Source organism: Pinus tabuliformis, chromosome 4_2, assembly GCF_031772625.1.
Source record: "Pinus tabuliformis cultivar Carrire ecotype Pingquan chromosome 4_2, CPIR1, whole genome shotgun sequence".
In the NCBI taxonomy this organism is placed as follows: Eukaryota; Viridiplantae; Streptophyta; class Pinopsida; order Pinales; family Pinaceae; genus Pinus; species Pinus tabuliformis.
In genome coordinates, this window is record NC_142304.1 from 1161225361 (window position 1) to 1161248575 (window position 23215).

At 40.1% G+C, this 23215-nt stretch overlaps 1 protein-coding gene and 1 long non-coding RNA gene across 3 annotated transcripts in view; one reads left to right on the forward strand and one right to left on the reverse strand.

The window, feature by feature from the left end:
* The window catches only part of LOC149173791 (uncharacterized), a 162257-nt gene that overhangs the window by 26126 nt on the left and 112916 nt on the right, over positions 1 to 23215 (forward strand). The gene's annotated exons all lie outside the window — the stretch shown is intronic.
* The window catches only part of GLYR1 (glyoxylate reductase 1), a 152619-nt gene that overhangs the window by 12102 nt on the left and 117302 nt on the right, over positions 1 to 23215 (reverse strand). For both annotated transcript variants that reach the window (XM_089424739.1, XM_089424737.1), the window contains one exon: positions 20527 to 20642. In XM_089424739.1, coding sequence (XP_089280865.1) covers positions 20527 to 20642 — 116 coding nt within the window. The remainder of the gene's footprint in view (positions 1 to 20526; positions 20643 to 23215) is intronic.

Here is a 23215-nt window from a genome sequence, read left to right on the forward strand (position 1 = left end):
CATAGGACCACAAATATCAGCATGAAGTAACTGAAGTACCTTAGATGCTCGCCAAGATTCTCCATTTGTGAATGAAGACCGATGTTGCTTTCCTGCTTGACAGGCGCTGCATACCCCCAACTGCTGAGTCTGAATATCAGGTAATCCTGACACAAGTCCTTCCCGAGAGAGCTGAGAGAGATATTGCATATTTAGATGCCCATATCGCTGATGCCACAGAGTGCTGATGGGAGAGACACGTGCTGCTAGAGCCACTTCTGGAGAGTCACCGGTGTCAAGTAGCCTGTATAGACCATGGTCCTCTAGCCCAACAGCAACTGTTAGACTGATCTCCCTGTCAATGATGGAGCACTTGTGTGCACTGAACACAACATCAAGCTGAGGAGAATTCTTCATAATCTGGCTAACAGATAGCAGATTAATCTCCATACCAGGAACATAGTATACATTCAGAAATATGAGTGTGCGTCCACCAGACTGAATTTGAACTGTACCCCTGCCAGCTACAGTATACTTTTCACCTCCACCAAATACCACGGAATCACTGAACGGTGAGAAGTCAATAAACCAGTCACGCCTGTGAAAGAAGTGGCGTGATGCACCAGAATCAATGTACCATGCAGAGGAAGGAACATGTTCTGAAGACCTTTTAGCCATAAAGGCGTAAAAGGCAGAATCTGTCTGCTCGGAATGTTCTGCAACATTGGCTGTCTGATGTGGCCCTCCCTGTTTCTTCTGTTCAGAAGCAATCCTCTGTCGGCAATCTTTCTTCATGTGACCGAACCTATGACAGTAATTACACTGCACACTTTTCTTCCTAGCAGGATCCAAAGACTGAGAAGAGCCTTTCTGCTGAAAGGACTGAGAGGACTGGTATTTTGCAGTAAATGCATTTTCTGAGGACACTGATGAAGCACCACTACCAAACTGTTGTTTCCACCGATCCTGCTGCAGAAGTTTGGTACATAAATCTGGAAACTTCAGATCAACATTTGTGGTCGTAATGTTGAGAGTTTCTATGAAGTGTTCATAAGATTTTGGTAGACTTTTCAGAGTAATGACTACCATATCTTCTTCCTCCATGGTCCGACCAATGGCTTCGAGTTGATCTCGAATGTCTTTAATTTTGTTGAGATGTTCCTGTAAAGACATATGTTCATCCATCATGATGGAGAACAACTCATTTTTGAGAAAAAATGCTCTGCTTTTGTCAGATGTCTCGTGCAGTTCTTTCAATTGTTGCCAGATTTCGGCAGCGGTCTTGCCAGAAGGAATCTGAGGTAACTGATCATCAGCGACAGAGAGCTTGAGAAGCATAACAGCTTCTCGATTTCGATCATCAAATTTATCTTGATCGGTACCAGTTCTACCGGGACGAGACTCTTTGCCCAAAATGAGCTGATCAAGACGCCTGTATTCAAAAATGGTCAGCGTTCTTTGTTTCCAAATGTTATAGTTGCTGCCATTAAAGCGTTGATTTCCTTCTAACATCAGATTGGTGAGCGTGGCCATTTTCCCAAAGACAATACAGAAGACTGAAAAAAATAATATAGCTGTCTGCTTAAAATCCCTCTTGCAGAATGATTATACCAAACCTTAACAAATTCTGATTTGAAAGAAAATAGGCTTTCACAATGACTCAGATCTGTACCAGATCAACACACCAGACCAAGAGGTCACATGTATCGATATACACGCTGATGATATATACGTTGTTCTGTTCAGATTATATATATATATGCGTAGACTGAATGCGTGATATATATATGAGGTTATATATGCGTGATATATATACGTTGAACTGGAGAAAGCCGTCACTATAATCTGGAGCCGTGATATATATATGCTGTTATATATGCGTGATATATATACGCTGAACTGGAGAAAGCCGTCACTATAATCTGAACTGATATATATGCGTGATAGCCGTCACTGGAACTGAAGAAAGCCGTCACGTGATTTATATGCCGTCACGTGATATATATCTGAACTTGAACTGGAAAAAAAATGCCGTCACTGTAATGCCGTGTAGATGGTTATCACGTTAGTCTCACACACTGAAGATCCACAGTTCGAGTCTGAGCTTAGTTACTGTTTCCGTCGATGCCAAACTGTAATCTGAGAAATGCGTGATACCTTTTGAAACAAAAATGTCGTCACTGAAAAAATGCTTTACGTGGTGAAAACGGCACTGTAATCTCGATCTGTCGAATGAGCCAAAAATTCGTGAGCAAAAGGAAAACGATTTTCCGCTTCTCGATCTGGTTCCGCTTCCGGTTCTGATACACAGGCTCTCGATACTCGAACGCGATTTCCACTGACGCTTTTCCTTTACATATATAGTGACCCCGAGCCTTTTGTGTGAGATTCGAGTCACGATAGTGGCATCAATGGCCCCGAGAGCAGAGAAGAGACCCGCGGCTGGAAAAAAACGGTGATGGGGAATTCGTTTTCAACAGAAAAGAAGCCTGGCTATGGGGAAGGCGACAGAAAACGCAGAGGATGGCTATTACAGCGAGGGTAAAAAAACTGAATACGGGTTTTACACTGTTCCTTCCAAAGCAATTTTACGATTCCGAGCACTGCTACAAAATTCCTCATAAAGTGATAAAGCAGGAGAAGAATCCCTTTCTGTATCGAGATTGGCGACTGTAAGCTTTTATCACAGTGAGCAAAGCCGAGGCTAAGACTCAGTGAAGGCTACCTGGCTTACAGAGGGCTCGACCTTAGAAAGGAATGAAGGAACTCAAGAGGTTAGGATACGAAGAGGATAGCTAATCAAGAAATCTACAGATCCTGAGAGCAGTTTCGAAATGAACTACTGAATTTTTCAAACTATGAAAAATTATTTCGAAAAAAAATTCCTGTGCTCTGATACCATAAAAGAATATCGAATGAATTAATTTGGAATGAGCAAACAGCTCAATGATAATACAAAGATATTTACAATAATAGAAACATCAGGTTTCTATGTAGAATATGGAAACAAACAATTTCATCTAAGAAACTGCTAAAAGAATAAAAATAGCAACAGCTAAAAGACTGAGCATTAAATACTAAATATGAATATTCTAATAAATTTCCTATAATAATCGCGATAAAATCGGGACAGCGAAAAATCGCGATTTTCACAGCACTGATTGAAACTGGTATCCCAATGGTTCTTGAAGAATTGTCTTTTTAAGGAACGGGACCACACAGGACCAAGTGGACCCGGTCTAGGGTAGGAGGAAAGAGTATGGCAACCAATAATTTCTTACCCTGGACAAGGTGGAGGAAAGGATAAAAGAAATAATTTTCACTTAAAGGCATTGAATTGATCCTTATGAAATACTAGCCTTGGGGGTACAAGGGCAAAGTTTGATCTCAAAGCTAGGGCTTGGATTTTCTCGCAACTCCACCGTCAGAATCATTCGCTGGGAAAATGATGCCCTAGGTGACCTAACTTGGCTAAACCTAGGAAAAGGTGAAAAAGATATGATTTTAGGTGACCACCTCTTGGTAGATCAGTGCCTTAGTCTTGGGAGAATGGATTCTATGATGAATATGAGTGAGGACCTTTAATTCCTAGTCAATGAGACATCAAGACTGCTTCGCTAGCCTTTTAGGTCAAAGAGAAGCAATCTTGCAACTTTTATACTTTGATGTGCAAAAGGTGATGGCTTATCAAGATAAATTTGTTGATTGAATTATTCCTAAGAGATTTTATTCACATTACATGGCCAATACATTGAGAGATGCTATATAAAGACAAAATTCCACAATTCAAGCAGTAAATGCATGCAACAATTAGCCCTAAAAATAGTGAAAACCTCAGTACAATGTATATGACAAACTAAAACAACAATAACATTAAAGGCATGTACTTACATGTAATAGAGTATATCCAACCATCAACAATTTGACAATAGAGAAGCTCCAAGACGAAATAAACCAAATCCACACATCAAAATTCATCCATAAAGCTCCAATTCATTCTCCAAGAAAAAGTGTGAAATTCTCAAGAGAGAGAAGAGATCCAATCCAAAGTGATGATGAGCAAATGAACTCATCACATTTGTATTTATACACTAATGAGGAGTTCGAATTAGTCTTATTTTGGTGACGCCCACCAAACTAGCTCACAAATGAAATAATAAGCCTCTTAAGAGGTGAGATGATGAATAATACATGTTATAGGGCCCTCCAAGTGGCTTGATGAGATCTATAGGTGCCATAATGAGGAATAGGACCCTTAAAAGTGATGGACAAGGGGTTGGCCCCTTGTTCTCCAAACAATAAACCTGTGGTGCTCCCAGTGGATGTGGCGGCATAATAATAACCTCATGGGTCTCCGAATGAGTCGAAGATGCCTATAGATCATCCGCAAGGGCTCTGATGATGGTGTAGGTGATGCCACATAATCCTACAAGTCCTGGGCCAGCTACCAAGTGTATGGTACATCTGTGGGGTACACTGGGCAAAGGTGAGCCAAGTGCATCTTCCTCGTCCAATGGGTGAATCTCGAGCATCTCTGAACATCCTCGAGGATCCATGGAGTACTGTCTACTGTTGTGGAGGCCCATGGCTCTCAACGGACACCCTAAATGTGCCAATGTATCCCTCTAGAGGATTAGGACCCCGTATAGGGAGACCAAACCCAAGATGGAGACCATCTGCAATCTTGCATAAGATCCAATGCGTCCCCTAGCCTTTTAGTACAACAAGTCATTAGAGAAAACCAACCATGGACCACAGGTGGGGACTCCATAATGGCCTGCCCTTCCATAATGTGCTTCGAAATGTGTCAATGTCTCCTAAACTCCAAATGGGGTTAACCAGGTATCCTATTAGGTGGTTTTTACTTCTAAAGGGGATAATATGTTCAAAGTACATTCTTCAAAAGGTGTTGGCATGTGACAGATAGCTGAATGAAGTAGGGGATGAGAAGGAGCAACCCTGGGCCACATGTTGGGGTACAAAGGTAGCTGATAAAAGAGAAGCCCACACTTCGCTTTATAATGTATAGGAGGGAGCAATTGTGGTACATGAGGTGCCCTGACCTGATTTTTCCACCCTTATTTATATGCATTTTGTCTTTTTATGATTTTCTTTGATTAACTGCTCGAGGTTCAATGGGTAAGAACATGATGCATAAAATATAGCAGTGAATATCTCCTTTTAAAGGTAGGGTGGTTCATTGCCTACCAGGGGTTGGGTCAATCATGGGTTTCTATGTGATGATGAAGGCTCATAGAACCTGTAGGAATCATGGTGATGGCCATAATGATGGGGTAGAGCTCATGTATTGGTTTATGCCCACAAGCTAAATGTGTTTGCCCGACGATCTTTTGCATTTTGTGGTACATTTTCTTATTGAATGTGGCCAAATATGTTTTTATCTTTCTTTTTAACTGCATCGACCTCTGAGGCATCATTCCTGTTGATTTGGGGTAGCATCGAATGTACTCTAGGCCTCAAATTTGCAGGGAGGCTTGGGCACATATAGTCCAAAGAACCTAGAAAAAGTTTTGGAAAATGCCACCTAGAAACAATTTTATTAAAATAATTAATATTTTTTAATGGGACCTTAAGTCTAAATTTAGGAAATTAAAAATATTAATAGGTATTAATCTAATTTGGTGTAACTTCTAGAAGAAGACAGGGATCAAGCGCTAATGATCTTTAGCCATTGATTAGCTTTTAATATGGGTCGTTGAATGTCAACAAGAAGACTATTTAAGGAAGCTTGAGAGTGATTTGAAAAACACACCGAAAAATCAAGAGATCGAATCTCTGAAGTGAGAAGTTCTCAGGAGGAAGTTCTTATCGAGGAGATTTCTTGCAGTTGAGGGGCAGGGATAGCATCCAAAGAGAGATTTTCTCAGCCGGAGAATCTTCAGCAAAGAGAGGCAGAGAGTAATCCAGCAATGGCATCGCTGAGCCAGAGGGGTTGACGCAGAGCCACGCAGAGGCAACGCAGAAGCCAAGAGGGAGTCCGCAATTTGTAAAGGGAATTCGAGTTTCAAAAGTCGGGAGCCGAGGTGTGAGACCGGGAGGCAGAAATCGAATCTCTTGGGCAACAAATCAACCAGCCAGAGGATTGACGTTGTCCCCAGAGCAATGTTTTAAGATTTGGCCGGCTCGGAACCAATTCGATCGAGTTGGTCCGAGTCGAACTGGTGTGGCCAGCTGGGTTATTACCGAGCCAAACGAGTTGTCTAACAACTCGGCCGGCTCGGTATAACCCGGTCAGCTTGGCCGAGTGCGAGCCTACTTGGCCGGGTTGGATGATAGTGGCTCGTGAATTAAAAACAACGATTTTTTTTAATTTTTTTTCTTTTTTTCTTTTGGGGGACTCCAAGGTTTTCACGATGATACTTTAATGGTTTTTTGTCCCCAAATAGTTTTATCTCGCTTGATCTTGAGAGGTTTGTTTAGTTGGTATCACATATGTAGTAGAGATTCCTTAAGGGATAGCTTCATTCTTCTTCAAAACCTTCCAATAGGTTCTTTGCTCATTTCTTAAAGCAAACCTAACTTTGTGGCCCCAACCTTGGCCCTCCAAAGATAAGCATCGAGCCTTGAGTTGATTCCACGTGATGCTACACCCCTTGATGAACCTCCAAATGCTAAAACACTAAACTTAAAAGCTTGGACGTTGGACTATTTGATGATATGCCCAAATGGACTGAAGATGCCCCCTGGCTGGCCTTGACCCTATTTTGGTGGATGGTGCCTTCTTCCAAAGCAAGATGAGGATGGTTATCATTGAGATGACTTAGGAGGGCTAGCACATTCCTCTTTGATGCCAATGCTTACCCTTAGGGGTGCCATGTCACTCACATGCTTGAAAAGGGTGACATAGGGTCTCTCCTAGATGACATCATGGTGGAGGATGCACCTTTTGAAGATGTGCACATGCACTTTGGGACTTTCTTTGAGTGAGGAACACTCTTGGACCCTTTTATTAGTTCCTTGATGGCTTACAATCTATTTTGGATGATAACGCCATTTCTAGCCTCCTTGGTTATGTGTTTTTGTTTCGACCTCTATATCATCATCATGTATGTATTGGACAACGCACTGGGTGCCATTTTGATATAATGGATATATTCATGAGCCTACTTTGATCATATGTTGTCTTCTATCTATATTCTAATGCTGTGTGTTTGGAAACATGAATGAAAATCTTTAAAATTATTTTTTTTATAAAAAATAAATATTTAATGTATTTTTTACAACGACCGAGTCATTGAAATCGAGCCGACCGAGTTGATACTGAGTCGGAGTCGGAGTCAATCCTCGGCCGAGTCGGAGTTTTAAAACATTGCCCTAGAGAGCTTGACGCTGGGCTGACGCAGATACTACGCAGAGGCAGCTAGAAAAACCGCGGGCAATCATTCTAGGGCTGGATCAGGCAGGATTCCCAGTGACAGTGTGAGGTAATCTCACAAATCTTTCTGCCAATATTTCTCTCTGTAATTAAATTACCAGAGAGGTATTCAAAGATGTATTTAGAATTTGCTACTGCTTAATAATAATAAACCCTCAGAACTGTTGCACCAGTTTTCCCACATTGGGCTTTTCTGGGACATTTGTCCAAAAATAACAGTGTCCATTGTGTTGTATTTTCTTTCTTGCTCAGTATCTTGTTTCCACTTATAATTTAATTAAGTGAAGGTTGCAGTGTATGTATTTCGATATTTTTTGTAGAAAACTGCAAGTAATTTGTTTAAAGGAATTTAACAAATAGGAGAAATATCATCAGTTGCTGCAGTGGGGATTCTTGTTGTGGAATTTTCACAATTCCAAGCCTTACCCGAGGTGTGGGCAAGGGGAAGGGGCGAGCTAACCCTATGTGGATCTAGTGGAGGAATGTGGACCTAAGAAGGAGAAATGATGACCAAAATAATAATGAGTGGAAAGAGGGTAATATAAGCGGATAAGGGAGTGGAACCACGCAACCAAAATCGGGGTTTCCCATGAAATCTCATCCCTAAAGCCAAATGGTTAGTAAAGAAATCCCACAGGACTAGAATGCAAGGTTAATATCCAAAAGGGGTCTAGGGGACAAGGGCACAGACCTAACCCATTCTTTCCACCGAATCCCCCCATTAATCCATAACCAGAAGTGTCCAGATAAGCAAACTACAATACTCAATTACCAAATGACAAGGCATACCTTTAGGTTCGAGAGACCCACCTTCAAACATACGATCATGGTAGATGGGCGATGCACCACATGGCTGGCTCAGGTGGCCGAGAAATGGCACAATGAGCTAGTTGTTGGCTACTGTTGTCAGGCTAACGACCATCTTGGAGAAAAAAATTCTCCTAGGGATATCACCTAGAAAATGGTGGGTAACAAGCGGCAGATCGAAATTCTCAGGGGCAACGCAGTCACTTTGCCAAGAGGCCGAGTTGCTTGAGGAGATTCGATTTTTCTGAGTGAGGGACGGAAAAATTCAATCTCTCTGGATTGAGTGATTCCAGAGGTAGAGGGAACAACTTAGTATTTTCATGGAGTAAATCTCTAGTTGGACGCAGTGGTTTTGCAACAGTTTGCTAGAGTAGAGCCAACATCAAGTGGAAGGAAGAAGAGCACACATAGAGGGAAATTTTTCCTCAGGGAATTTCTTGTCTCAAGAAGTTTGATTTTTCCTTGTAGAGCAGTAGTCATTGTGAGCAGATCTTCTAACTCCAGAAGAGAGTGTGAATAGCAGAACGAAAGAGGATTTCGACATTTTGTTGAGATGGCCACAATTGGGCTGAGAGATCAAGATAGGTTGGATGGATAATCCAACTATGTCATCTGGAAGGCAAGGATGTCCTTCCTGTTGGATGAATATGGCCTACAACTCTATATAGACAACGTTGTAGCAGTTCCCCAGGACATAGATGAGCTGAGGATTACAAAAAGAAGATGGCACGGGCGAAGTGGTTGATCTTGGATGGAGTCCGGGGCCATATAGTCTCACACATAGCTGACAAGGATACTGCCAAAGAGATGTGGGATGCTCTCGCCACACGATATCAGGGCACTTTCGAGCAGCAGATGTACTGAGAGGAGAAACTGAGATGCATCAGGATGCAAAAGGGGTAAGGCATAGACCCCTTCCTCACCAAGATTTAGGAGGTCTGAGACCAGTTGTCAGTTGTTGTGGCAGCACCTCAACCCACAGAGCTTTTGAAATTGGCACTAAACGGCGTCTTTGAGGAGTGGCAAGTTTTTGTCCAAAGTATATTGGGCAGAGACAAGCTACCAGATTGGGACAGGATGTGGGTTGACTTGCCTCAAGAGGAATTGAGGCGAGCTCTTCTAAAGAACTTTATCAGTGACAAAAGCAACGGGCAGAAGCAGGTGAAGGAGGAGAATGTGTGTTGATTTCTGGTAGCATTGGATGTGCTCTAAGTCTCAAATTTTGCAGGGAGGCCTGGGCACATGTGTTCCAAAGAACCTAGAAAGTGTCTTGGGAAATTCCACCCATAAATAGTTTTATTAAAATAATAATTATTTTTAATGAGTCCCTAAGTCTAAACTTAGGAAATTAAAATAATTAATGGGTATTAATCTAACTATGGGTGTAACTTCTAAAAGAAGATGAGGATCAAGCAGAAATGATCTTAGCCATTGATTAGCTTCTAATCTGGGCCATTGAATGTCAACGAGAAGATTATTTAAGGAAGCTTGAGGGTCATTTGGGAAACACACCGAGAGAGATCAAAAAGATCGAATTTCTTAGAGAGGGCAGCGCAACAATTGCTAGAGGAGTGATCGAAGTGATCTTTTGCAGTGAAGGGCAGAGATAGTATCCAGAAGAAGGAAGCTTTCCTAGGCCAGAGAGTACAAGGCAGAGAGGGCAGAACGACATCCAAAGAGAGGTAAACGTCGGCCCACACAGCGCTGATGCAGTGGCAACACAGGCCTTAGAGGGAGATCGAATTCCTGCTGAGGAAATTGAGTTTCAAAAGCCGGGAGCCGGGTTGTGAGACTGGGAGGCTTTTGGAATTTCCAGCCAGCATAGGGTCAGAAGGAGGAGCAACGTGATTCCCAGCAGTGGTGACGTAGAGATTGCGTGAGGCTTACGCAGTTCTGCGCAGAGGCCACACAGAGGCTCCAGTCCAGCGTGATTAGACTCAAATTCTTCTAGTGATAGGGTGAGAGCATCTCACTATTTCTTTTGTCCAGTTTCTCTCTGTATCGGAATGCTAGTTGAGCATCCAAGGAATTGTACTCAGTTTTACTACTACATAATAATAAAACCCTCAAATCTGTTGCACCGGTTTTCCCGCATTAGGTTTTTCCGAAGACATTTGTCCAAAAATAAGGTGTTATTGTGTTGTATTTTCATTCTTGCTCAATTTCTTGTTTCTGCATATAATTTAATTAAGTGAAGGTTGCAGTGTATGGATTTCAATATTTTCCGTAGGAAACTGCAAGTAATTTGTTTAAAGGAATTTAACAAATAAAAGAAATATCATCAGTTGTTGTAATAGGGATTCCAGGTTTAGGAATTTTCACATGGTATCGGAGTTGCAGGTTAATCAAGAAGAGCAGAGCCAGAGAACCCAACGCTGAGCATAAAAGGAGGTCGAATAGCTATAGGAGGCAACAGTTCGAACCCCCTGATGGATTGCACAGTCCAAGTCAGGGGGGCTGAATTTTCGAGGAAAGTCTCTCTCTGAGTGAGTCGACAGAGAGGAAGGGCTTCCAGATCGAAATTTTTTCGTGCCAGAGGGAGCAGCGCAAAAGAGCTTCAGCGTTAGGAATTGCTGGTGGGATGTAGTTTTTCTACAAGTAGTTTGTTGGGCAGAAAATCGTCAAAAAAGAGAGGAGAAGCATAATGAGGGAATTTTTCCTTAGTAGACTTCCCACCAAGAAGTTTGTTTTCTTATTGCCTGAGTAGCAGCAGTATGAAACAGAGAGGAGCAGTTTGACATTTTCGTGGAAGAGATGGTAGCTAGTCGACTGAGAGATCAGGACAGGTTGGATGGGGCATTCAACTATGTGATCTGGAAGGCAAGGATGTCATGCCTTCTGGATGAGCATTTTCTCAAGGTTTATGTCGTCAGCGTGGTGGCTGAGCCTGCGGATCCAGATCAGCTAAAGAAGTACAAGGGAGAAATAGCGAAGGCCAAGAGGATGATCCTTGATGGAATAAAGGTTCACGTGGTATGTCACATCACTAGAAGAGGGACTGCTAAGGAGATGTAGGATGCCTTGGCAACGCTATATCAAGGATCTTCCAAGTAGCGAAAGATGTACTTAGAGCAGGAATTGAGATCTACACAAATGCAGAAGGGGGAGTGCATAGATTTGTTCCTCACGAAGCTTCAGGAGACCCATGACGAGTTAGCAGCTGTGGGGTCTACACCTCAAAGTTCCGAGATGGTGAGACTGGCCCTAAACTTAGTCTCAGAAGAATGGCAAGTCTTTGTACAGAGCGTCCTGGGCAGGGCGGCTTTGCCAGACTGGGATAGTATGTGGGCAACTCTTAAGCAGGAAGAGTTGAGGAGAGATCTAGTCAAGTGTAAGCTTGATGGAAGCAGCAGCAGTGGGTCGAAGCCCAAGGAGGAGGAAGAGAATGCAGCCCTTGCATCCAGGGGGTAGCAAGAGCAGCGGAGGCAAAAGGAGGACGTCTCGAAGATCAAATGCTTTAGGTGTGGTTAAATGGGTCACTACACAACACAGTGTCCTCTCAGGAGGAAGGACAAAGATGAGAAGTACGATCCGAACGCTGTACTCGCGAAGATTGAGGAGGAGTTTGCCATGACAACCGAGATACCTCCAGGAGGGAGGTGGGCTGATTTAGAGTTGTAGTTCGAAAGAGCTACAGATGGGCAGGATCCTTGAGGAGCCCACCTCTCGGATCAATTCCTTGCTACAGGAGCCCAGATCAGAAGTAGCAGGATTAAACAGTGTCATTTAGTGTAGAGGAATGTTGGAGCGACAAATGCAGTGGCTCGAATGCCAAGTCTGAGCAGCGTAGTGCAGAGTTGCAGCAGTGCAGACAGGCATAGTGTAGTAGCAGCAGGAGTGCAGTGGCTTCAAAGGGATAGCGTGAGACTAGCAGCAGTCGGATCTTCAGCATCGAGATGCATCTATACTGAACACTTGTTCAATGATTTGGGATGTTTTTTCGTTGTTGAGCAGTAGCAACAACAATTTGCAGTGCAGGGGCAGTTGGCAGTGGCAATGCCAACAGCGACACAGATGCAAAAATTCAAAGGGAGTTGTAGTATGGATGCAGTGTTGATAGTGGCAGTGTCAGTGGGAGGCATTGCTAGATCACATTTCTCGTTAAGAGGGAATGTTGGTTTCTGGTAGCATCGGATGTGCTCTAAGTCTCAAATTTTGCAGGGAGGCTTGGGCACATGTATTCCAAAGAACCTAGAAAGCGTTTTAGGAAATTCCACCCAGAGACAATTTTATTAAAATAATTAATTATTTTTAATGGGTTCTGTTATCGTTTTGTATTTTTGAGGTTGAAGGAGTAAACACATAGGACAACATCAAAACCACTTTGGAAGCTGGGATCTAGCCCTGCAAGCTCCAGAGAGGGATCACTCTCTAAAATTTAGCTTTGTTTTATGTGAATTTTAGGCTAGTTATAACCATAGTTTTAAAATTCGGCCGATTCGAAACGGAAACAGCCGAGTTGATCCGTTTCATTGCCCAGAAATGTGACTTGGTGGAGGAAACGGTTCAGTAGGCCGAGTCAACCATGACTCGGCCGAGTCATGGCTAACTCGGCCGTTTTTTGTATTGACTCGACCGAGTCATAACCAGTGGCCTGTAACCCCATCAAAACAGCGATTTGACATTTTTTAATGAAATTTTGAAGTGTTTGCTGATTGGTTTGGACTCCAATGTGTTTTATGAATTAGTTAAATGTTATTTGGGGTCCATTTCCCCCTCCCAAACCCTATTTAACACATTCAAATGCTCTCTACTATTGATCGCTATTCAAATTTCATGGTAATGTTAAATTCTTAAAGTAAAAGTGACATTCTCCTTAATCTTCATTTTCATCAATGAAGATTAAGGAGAATGTCACTTTTACTTAAATTTTTAACATTACCATGAAATGACTCGGGATGTTTGAGAGTGGTTTCGGCCTCGTTGGATTTCATATGGAGAAAGTAGAATTTTAGATTTCATTCAAAATCCAGCAGACTTATCAGTTTTTCAGGATTTCAAGATTGGAGGATTGCAATGTTTCCATTGAATTTTGTCATGTATTAGGGTATGGAACTCGTATTTAATCAAGGGCACCAATCCCTCTATGTACCTTGATGTTAGTGACATTGGCTGTCGAACTCCTCTGGGATTCGCTTCCAAACCAGGAGCTTCTGAAAATGTTGCTCTCGCTCGCGTTTTCGCTCTCGCTCCCCACTTTCGCTCCTGCTCCCAATTAACAATGAGCCAGATGATGTTGGAAACTCTAGCAGTAGCCAGTAGTACCGGTCACAGACTTTTGTTGTAGAGGCCTTTCATAGCCTCCTTGGTTATGTGTTTTTGTTTTGATCTCTATATCATCATCGTGTATGTATTGGGCAATGCACTGGGTGCCATTTTGATATAATGGATATATTCATGAGCCTATCTTGATCATATGTTGTCTTCTATCTATATTCTAATGCTGTGTGTTTGGAAACATGAATGAAAATCTTTAAAATTATGTGTTTTTATAAAAAATAAATATTTAATGTATTTTTTACAACAACCGAGTCATTGAAATCGAGCGGCCGAGTCGATACCGAGTCGGAGTCGGAGTCGGAGTCGACCCTCGGCCGAGTCGGAGTCGGAGTTTTAAAACACTGCCTTGGCCTTGTGAAACAGAATTTGGACCTGCAATTTCATTTTTCAGACCTGTGAATATTTCTGTGAATTCTGCCTGCAGTGGAGACTGTAACTTCGGCCCTTTTCTGTGGAGCTGAATCTCAGACCTTTGGCCACCTCCTTGGAGCAGAATATCGGCCTTGTATGAGCTTGTGAAGGGACATTTAGACCTGTGGAGAATTCAATTTTTTGGGCTCATGGAATAGATATCTCTTTGCAGGCTTGAGTTTTCTTTTCTGAGTTTGGGGCCAGTTCTGAAGCTACATTTGAAAATATACTAAAGCTTGGGAACAATCCTTAAAATTGATCTTGTCTACTGAATGAAGGCATCACTTGAAGCTCTTCTTTTGGGACAACCTTTGAAGTTACCTTGGAAAGCCATCGTGAAGCAGATTTAGACTAGACACCTTGAGCAGACATGTGGACCTGTGTTGGCAACAGAATACCGAATTGAAGCAGCAAAAACTAAGTCTTGTTAGGAATCTTAAGCCTTCTCTTGAGCAGAATTTGGATCCCTCTTAGAGCAGTCTTTGAAGACATCTTTGTGGAAAGAACAGTTTGACAAGAGAACTATTTGTACAGGACCTAATTAGCTTTGGAAGTTGTTCTTTGAAGAATTCTGTAGCAGCAGTTTGTGTGTATCACTGAAGTCACCCTTGGAGCAGATCTAAAAGGCCATCATTGAAGACTTCTTTGAGCAGTCCCTTTGAGCAGAATTGAAGAACAACTATTGTCGCAGACATTGGAAAGTAAACTTGAAAGGCAATTTTGGACAGGATTTCAAGCTACTCTGAACCAGTCCGTGAAGAATTCCTTGGGGTATATTGGTAATCAGTTGAAGCAGGCTTGGAAGCCTTTGTTCTTGAAGCAGACCTTGAGGACATCTAGTTGGAACTGGTGTCGTTGACATTGTTTTAGAAGTTACCTTGGAGACATTCTTGGAGACCTTGATTGAAGCCCTCATGATGTAACCTTGGAGAAAATTGTTAGGGAATATGAAGAGTTGTGGGGATACCTTTTGTGGACCATAAACTTGTCATTGATGAATGACAGGGTTACTGAAGATTGATTGAGAGCATTGTTGAAGACATTGGCAAGGCTTGTTGCAGAAGTGTTTGGGAAGCCTTGAAGAACTATTTGTACTCATTATTGAAGAATTAAAGCAATGGGTTGGAGCCCTAGAGGTTGGAGCCTGGACCAGTGGATAGGGTTGGAGCCCTAGCGGTTGGTGCCTCGTTGAAGTCCAAGTTGGAGCTTGGCACAGTGCAGGTCAGACCCTGGATGATTGAAGATTGGAGTCTTCATCTAGGGTTGGAGACCTAAACTATTGTTGTACTTGATTTTGGAGTCCTCTTCATTGATTAATAAAATTATTTATATCATTGTTCATTTTATGTTCAAGTTATAAGTGATCTTAACTGGCATAAAAAATAAAATGTAAAAGAAACATTGATTCACCCCCCTCTTAGTATTTCAAACAGCGAGTTGTTGGGAGGAAGTGCGAGCAGGGCTTGAGGGGCCAAAAGTCTGGTTGCAGAAGAGAGGAATTTCCTCAAAATAACTGTGGTAGTATATTTTGTTGGAGGATAGCCAGATTGACATCCAGATTTGTACTCAGAATTTTTGTTGCTACATAATAAAACCCTCATCTATTGCACTAGTTTTCTCGCATTGTGTTTTTCTGGGAACATTTGTCCAAAAACAATGGTATCACATTTTTGTGTGGGTGCGCTCTAGATTTCTCAGTTCCATTTTTTATTTTCCGCAACGTCTTTATTGTGAAGAAATTGCAGTGTGAATTATTCATTGTTTGTTGTAGTAAATAAACTGTTTAATAATTAACCAATTAGAAGAATAATTTCCGGTTGTTGCATTTCAAGGAAATTTTTAAATGTTGAAATTGAAACGAGATTCTTCTTGAGCGCAGGTACATAGAGAACATCTCTATGATATAGAGGGTTTCCAGACTCCCTCGCAAAACGAACTATACCAGTACCCTTGACCCGATATTTCCTATCATCTCCCATCTCAATATCAAACTACATGTTCTTCTCTGGCAGTTTGTTGAAATACCTCTTATTTCCCGTCTTATGACAGGATGCACCATTATCCACATACCATAAACTAGTAGCCACTAAATTTCCCATACAGGCAATGAGAGAAAACTCCTCCAAATGAAAGAGAACTCATCTATCTCTGTAGAGGCTACTACTTGGTCCTTCTTGGATCCTTTCTTCTTGTTGGAGCATTTAGTAACAAAATGATCAAATTGGTAGCATGAAAAACACTTAATCTTGCTAAGATCTTTTTTCTTCTTTTCTCCCTTAGAACTCAGCTCACCACTACCTTTTCTCTTTTTACCCTTGGAATTGGTCCCTTTCCTGACTAGAGCGAAATTTTCTTCATCTTCTTTATTTTTAACATGAGACCTAGCTTCAATTAGTCTATGAATCTCCCTTTGATGCAATCACCCCACAAACGCTCCTAATCTAGAAAGTTTTCTTAGCCACATATCCCATCCGTGAAGGCTTGCCATGACTTGGTGAAATCCAATGGAGCAAAATTTACCAGATCTCTATCTGCAAATGTCTCACCCACACCAGCCAACTCTTCCTTTACCTTGGAAAACTTGGCAAGGTAAGAAACCACTGAATCTAACTTGGACATTTTAATGCTCCTAAGCTTGTCTTTCAGTACCATCTTTCTGGCCTCTCGAATCTTGATAGAGACCAATGATGGTAGTCCACATTTCTTTGGCTTTCTTCTTCCCAGTCAGGTGAGGGATAATGTGGTCTTTGACTCCTTCTAAGATAATCCTTCTTGCCTTGGAATCCATTTTATTATGCTAAGCCAATTGTTGAAGATTTGCAGGTGAAGTTGAGACGTTATCAACAAAATCTCAAACCCCTTGTTCCTCCAGCACCACTGCTATCCTTTCATGACATGAACAAAAGTTGGATGCACCGTCTAATCTGTTTTCAAATCTGAGGCACCAATATGCCATACTGCCAAATCAACTGTTGAATACAAGTCGTATTGGTAGAATCAATGTGCATTGCTCAAAACCCTATTGGCCAAATTAATCTAATAACTTGCTCCCTCTAAATCGCAAAATTTGCTTCTAAAGACAAAATTTGTGCTTGGTCTTCAATCACAAACTGGGCTCTGATACCAAGCTAGATTTCCTTAAAACCCAGTAAACTGATTTGCAAATTTCTAAGTGTAAAATCCCAGAAACACAAATAAATGATATTCTAGAAAATTAAATCACAAATACACTAAGTTTTCTAGCTTAATATGCACAACAGAAAAATAAATCAGAAGACGAACACATCAACGCATAGAACACAAGATATGCCCAGGAAACACCAACTCTGGTGAAAACTTGCAACGTTGTTTGTCTTTTATTATTTTTCTTTAGCAACAAATTTTCTTTTGAGAATTACAACAAGGGAGAAACTTCCCTTTTATCACAAGAACAACTAATAAACCCTCCAAGATGAATTGAGCCCCCTTCTTGCACACTAGATCTGCCTAATCCCTATGCAAATCAACTAAACTGCGCACGCGTGCAAGTGCAAATCCTCTCTCATGCGCGCACGAGCGAATGGTATGATTGCGTTGGGGTTGTAAGAGCTTTGCCCTCACTCAATTTCTTCTCTGATCTTGAATCACTGTGATCTGCCAAAACCCTCGGCTCTTCCTTCGCCAATCTGACACACACTGCTTTTGCCCAACTGATTTGCCACTAACTAGCTCCATCTCCTCTTATAATTTCAATCTCAATACTAATCTCCTTCTCAAAATTTGAGATTAAATCGTGATCAATGGTTGAAATTAAATTATAAGTTAACTTAGGAATTTTAAATTTTCCTAAGTCTAGCTTTATGAAATAGTTAAATAAATTAATATTATGCTAAAGTAGCAAATCTTTTGGGTTCTTCTGCTAGTCTTAGAACTTAAACAAGCAAAACCATTACCTCTACTCTAATCAGCAATGATGAGGTGCCAAAAAATAACATTAGTGTTTGTTGCATAACACTTTTCAATTTGTCAAATGGATACATGAGATGGTCATATAAATAGAAATTTAAAATATATGGTCACTTGGCCATTTAAATCTTGCCTCTAAATGTTGTGTTAATATACGGTCTTTAGCCTCCGGAGACATTAAGCATGAACAATTGTTGATTATTCTAGCTAGGATATTGATTATTCTAGTGAATAATAACGATGGTACGGAGGGGATAGGACCAAGTGCCTTGGTCAATGGGACTAGCATGATGGGGATCCACATCCTGAGTGTATAGATGTGAGGAGGGAGCAATCATGGAAGCATGAGCTACCAACTCAGCATTTTTTTTTTCCACCCCTCTTGTGCACCTTTTACTTTTTCTTGATTTTTCTTTGTATTATGGCTCATAGCTCAAGGATTAGAGCTTGCTTTTAATGATGTATCGCAATTGTTTTACCCCTTAATGATGAGGCAGCTCATTGCTCATTGGGATTGGGACATGCAAGGGTTCCTTTTATGACATAATAAGGAAACATGCGCCCAGGAACCGGGTGATGACCATATGAGTAAGGTAGAGTTCATGTTAGGCTTTTTCCACGCACTAATTCAAATTTCCTAGCCATCTTTTGTATTTTGATTTCTTTCCTTTTGTTTTGTTTTGTGGCCATGATATGCTCTCTTTTTTTCTTTTAGTTGCATCAACCTCCCAAGGAAAAGTTTTGGGCCCTACCCAAGTATGCAGATGTATGGGTGCCAATTCCCAAGGAACCAATGGTCAGTTGAACTCGAAGAATGAAGGTGAAACTAAGCTTGTAGTGTATGATGGAAAGTGGTAAGTATGACATAGGGATAGATGGAACTGCGCTATATCAATGAGGGCTTCCCAAGTAGTGTCCCTCCTATACCCATTGGGCCATTAGAGGAGGTCACACTAGACTAGGGTTGAAGATTAACACCCAATGTAAGGTGGGAGAACATGACCATGGTCAAAAGCCCCTTTTCCTTCCAGTTCACCCATAATCCATATTAAATGCCCAAATATAAACAAGCATAAGCACCAAATTTCAAAATGAATAAAGTAACTTTTGATAGGAAGCCCACCTTCCTCCATGTGTTATGTTGGATGGTGAGAAGCATATAACTGATGCAGGTGGCGGAGATATAATGACATGTCATTAGCTAGTGGTGGCTCTCTAGGGCTGCTCGCTGGCCGACTGGATGTGAAGAATATGAGAGAAAAACTTTCTCTTGGGGGTTACCCATTTTGGTGGGTAACAATTCTAAAATAGAATTCTAGGTCCTTTCTGTTAGAAATTTGTTGTCTTTTATCCCAATCATATTCGTTGCACGTAAGAGCCAATGGCTTAAACAGGGTTACGAGGGAGCGCCCCCCCCTCTTGAACCCGCTCCTGAAGCGTGCTCCGGGCGAGAACACGCTCCCTAAAAAAAATTCATTCCCTGCCTATTCGAGAGTGATAGAGGGAGTTATTGAAGATTGGAAATAAAAATTTTGAGTGAGGCAGCCTAATGTTCAAGCCTATCGCCCGAGTGTTGATATGCAATTCATGGTCATGTTAAATTCTTAAAGTAATAGTGGCATTCTCCTTTATCTTTCATTTTCATCCATTTACTTAAAATTTTAACGTTACCATGAAATGACTCAGGATGTATGAGAGTGGTTTTGACCTCATTGGATTTCATATGGAGAAAGTAGAATTTTAGATCTCATTCAAAATCCAACAGACTTATCATTTTTTCAGGATTTTAGGATTGGGGACATTGCCATGTTTCCATTGGATTTTGTCATATACTAGGGTATGGAACTTGTATTTAATCAAGAGCACAAAGCCTTCTATGCATGGGAGATTCCTAATAATAAAGAGCACCAAGGTCGTTCGACAATGCATGAGAAAACTCCCAATAAAGCACGAGACAAGAAATTAGAAATTTCTCGTGGCAAGAGGGTCAAACAATAGATAATAGATTTACTTGTCTTTTCTAGTTTCTAGTACTTTTTATAACTATTGATACTTTCATATTTATTATGGTATTTTTTGTAAACAATATGTGACAATGTAAGTTTGAAGTTTGAAGTTGGCATTTATAACTCATTGGTAATGAATTATGAATATGATGCTTCGTGAAAGTTGAAAGTTGAAACATTTCATTTCATGTTAGATATTCTTTGTTATCGTTTGGTTACTTGGTAATGGTAATGGTTACAAGTACAAGTTACAACTTTAGTGATCAATGATGATAAATGTTATATATTGAATTTTGAAAGCTTGAAACTTTAAGATTGATGAATCATGAGACTCGATATGTTGTATGTTACTAACTTGTGGACGTGGTTGATGAAGATTATAACTTCTAGATGATTGATGTTATATGGTTCAATTCATGTTTTTGTGTTTTTTATATCTAATTCATCATTCTACATACTTTTGTTGACATAAATGCATCAAAATATATAAAAATATATATTATATAAAAATTCGCTCCCGAACCGGAAGCTTTTGAAAATGTCACTCTCTGCTTCCGCTCCCAAGTAACCTTGAGCTTAAATGCTAATAAAAAAAATTGTTGTGTAGAAGAAACAATAACATAAAGAACTATACACAGAAATTTTGGGTTTATAAGACACAGGAAGCATGTACTTAATAATATAAGAAACTGCATTGTTCACCTGCCCATAACCATGTTGACAACAAGCTTCATCTTAGCTCCATTTCCAACCTCCCCTAGAAAGAAGGCTTTCTTCCCCATTACATCAAAGGAAGGTATGATCTCATCATACAAGGTCTGCAGTCACAACAGATACATCAAAACAGGTGACAGTCTGAAATTGAACGAAGGGAGAGTGCTAGTAAATTAATTTCAAGTTTTCAATAATCATGAAAAAGTAATAAACACAAGTCCACAAAGTGTAGGACATATGAATGAAAATGTTTAACAAGCAGCTTCTTCCTATAGAATTGCATATTCTCAATGTAAAATAATCTCAGAACATTTACTTAGGGTTCATATGTGTTGCAAATATCACTTACAAGTTATAAATCAGCAACAGAGCAATATACAGCAATATTATTGAATATAAAAATTGTGATTTTTTTGGACCTCGAATATATCACAATGTATTAACAAAAAATCAACATGTCCACAACAAGTTGCCTATAAAATTCATATTTTTATCTCTTTCAAGTCTTTTGAAAAGCAGAAACAGGTGATCCAGAGAAAAGGATAATTCATTATCTTGCCACCAGTTGACCCCTGCAGTATTCCCTGGAAGTCAAAAATCCCCATTGGTCATAGCATGCAGACTCAGATCAATAAGGAGTCAAGAAGATAATTCAAAAATGTTGTAAACTAACAGAAAATTCTTGTACATGAGTTATGGAGTCCAGAGATATTATGCATTTCAGGAAAGGGTTCAGTTTGAGCAGAAGTCCAATTTATTATATTTTGATGTAATTTAGAGACTCCGGAGTCAGGGCCCAGGACAGATTCAATGTTGATATGTGACTTATCACTTGACATCCTATAAATCTTCCATATGAATTTTCTACTTATATTTATGTGGCAAAGAATTTATTTGATATTGTTGCTGCTTTAAATGTTTAAAAAATGAAAAAAAAATGCAAACTTTTTTATTTTTGAAGTTTGTCAATTCTAATATTTTCCCCAATGTTAATAAAAAGATCCTTTCTGGACCCTCAGCGATATATTCGCCAATATGATGTTTGCAAGATTGTTTTGCATCTAATACTAGAAACGATAGAAGCATATTTTATACCTTAAGAGAGAATTGAATTAAATATATGTGTGTTGTTTATGAACTAAGCCAACGTTAAATTTATCGTTATCAGCAATTTATCGCCGAGGGTCCAAAATTTAAATTATCACAAATATCGGGGAAAATATTGGAAATTATCGGGAAACTTTAAAAAATACAAAAATAATCATTTTTTCTCAATGTTTTGACTTCTAACACAACATCAACATCAAACAAACACATTGTTACATAAGTATGAAAATAAAATTGATATATAAGATGTCAAGTGATATATCAGACTTCGATATCGGAATATGATATTTGTGCTAAGTCATAAGATCTAATAGAATGATACAAAATCATATCAAAACAAAAATAAATGTATCTCATGAGATGAATCATGGCAATGAAACAACAAATTTCCCCTTGTTTGCTTGATGGAAAATGTCACAATATCTTCAACTAGACCAAAACATTGGTCGATCAAAAATACATCAAATGTTCTAATTTTGAAAAAAACATTTAATTCATGTGCATCTATATGAATCGAAATTGTTATACATTGTTGAAGAATGTAACTAGGTTCAGTCTTCATAATTGTATAATGTAATTTATTTGTCAAAAGAAATTTTATTATTAATAAAAATGACTTATTAAAGCATGGGTTTCATGCTTGGGTCATCATTTTTTAGGTCAAAGCCTCCATTGTAGGCTTCTAGGTTTTATATTGAGTCAATAGAGTCATTGTCAATTTTATTAGACCCTTCTTGGGATTTTGTATCATGTAAAAAGAATTATTTTTGAGTCAAATAGGTCATTTGACACCTCCACACCAAGTCGGCCCTATCCTGATGAAGTCAGCCTACATTAGGGCAATTCGACCCACAAAAGAGGCTATATATAGAGAGGCAGTTCGATCCATTTGCATCACTCACTCAACAAGTTCGATACACAAGAAAGAGAGGCAAAAAAAGTGCGAAGTTGCTAGAGAAGGAAGAAGATTGCAAGAGAAGAAAAAATCGAAGTTTTGGGCTATTTTTCTCTCACACGTGCGAAGTTATTAGGCTATTGTTGGGGTCGAAATTCTGAATTCTACTACAGGTCAAAGATCTGTTGTTGGGGTTGAAGTTTTGCTAATGGGGAGGCCGAAATTTTGTTGTTGCAAGGTCGAAACTCTAGGTCGAAGCTGCTACTGGAAGACTATCACTTGGAGAAGAAGGAAGGGCTGACTTGGTGATTGGGGGAAGTCTGTGTCTAGGTCAAAGAGTCTTGGACTATCTCATCTTGTCTTTGAATCTACTAAAGGAAGAGTTCTGACTGGGTTTTCCCCTTATAGGGGTTTTTCCCTGGTTGTCCGCCTACATCTTGTGTCTCTTGTTCTTGTGATCTTCATATACACATAAATTGGTAATTGCTTGATGAAACATAATATAATAAAGAAGTAAAAGAAGCCAACATAATTCACAAGTAATTATCAAGAAGAAGAAATCAAACCCTAATTACTACTAGCATTGATTTCTCAACATGGTATCAAAGCTAAGGTCAAAAAAGGTTGGAGATCACTTTGTTGGCTTGAAAAAGAAGGCTACTCCCTCTATAACAA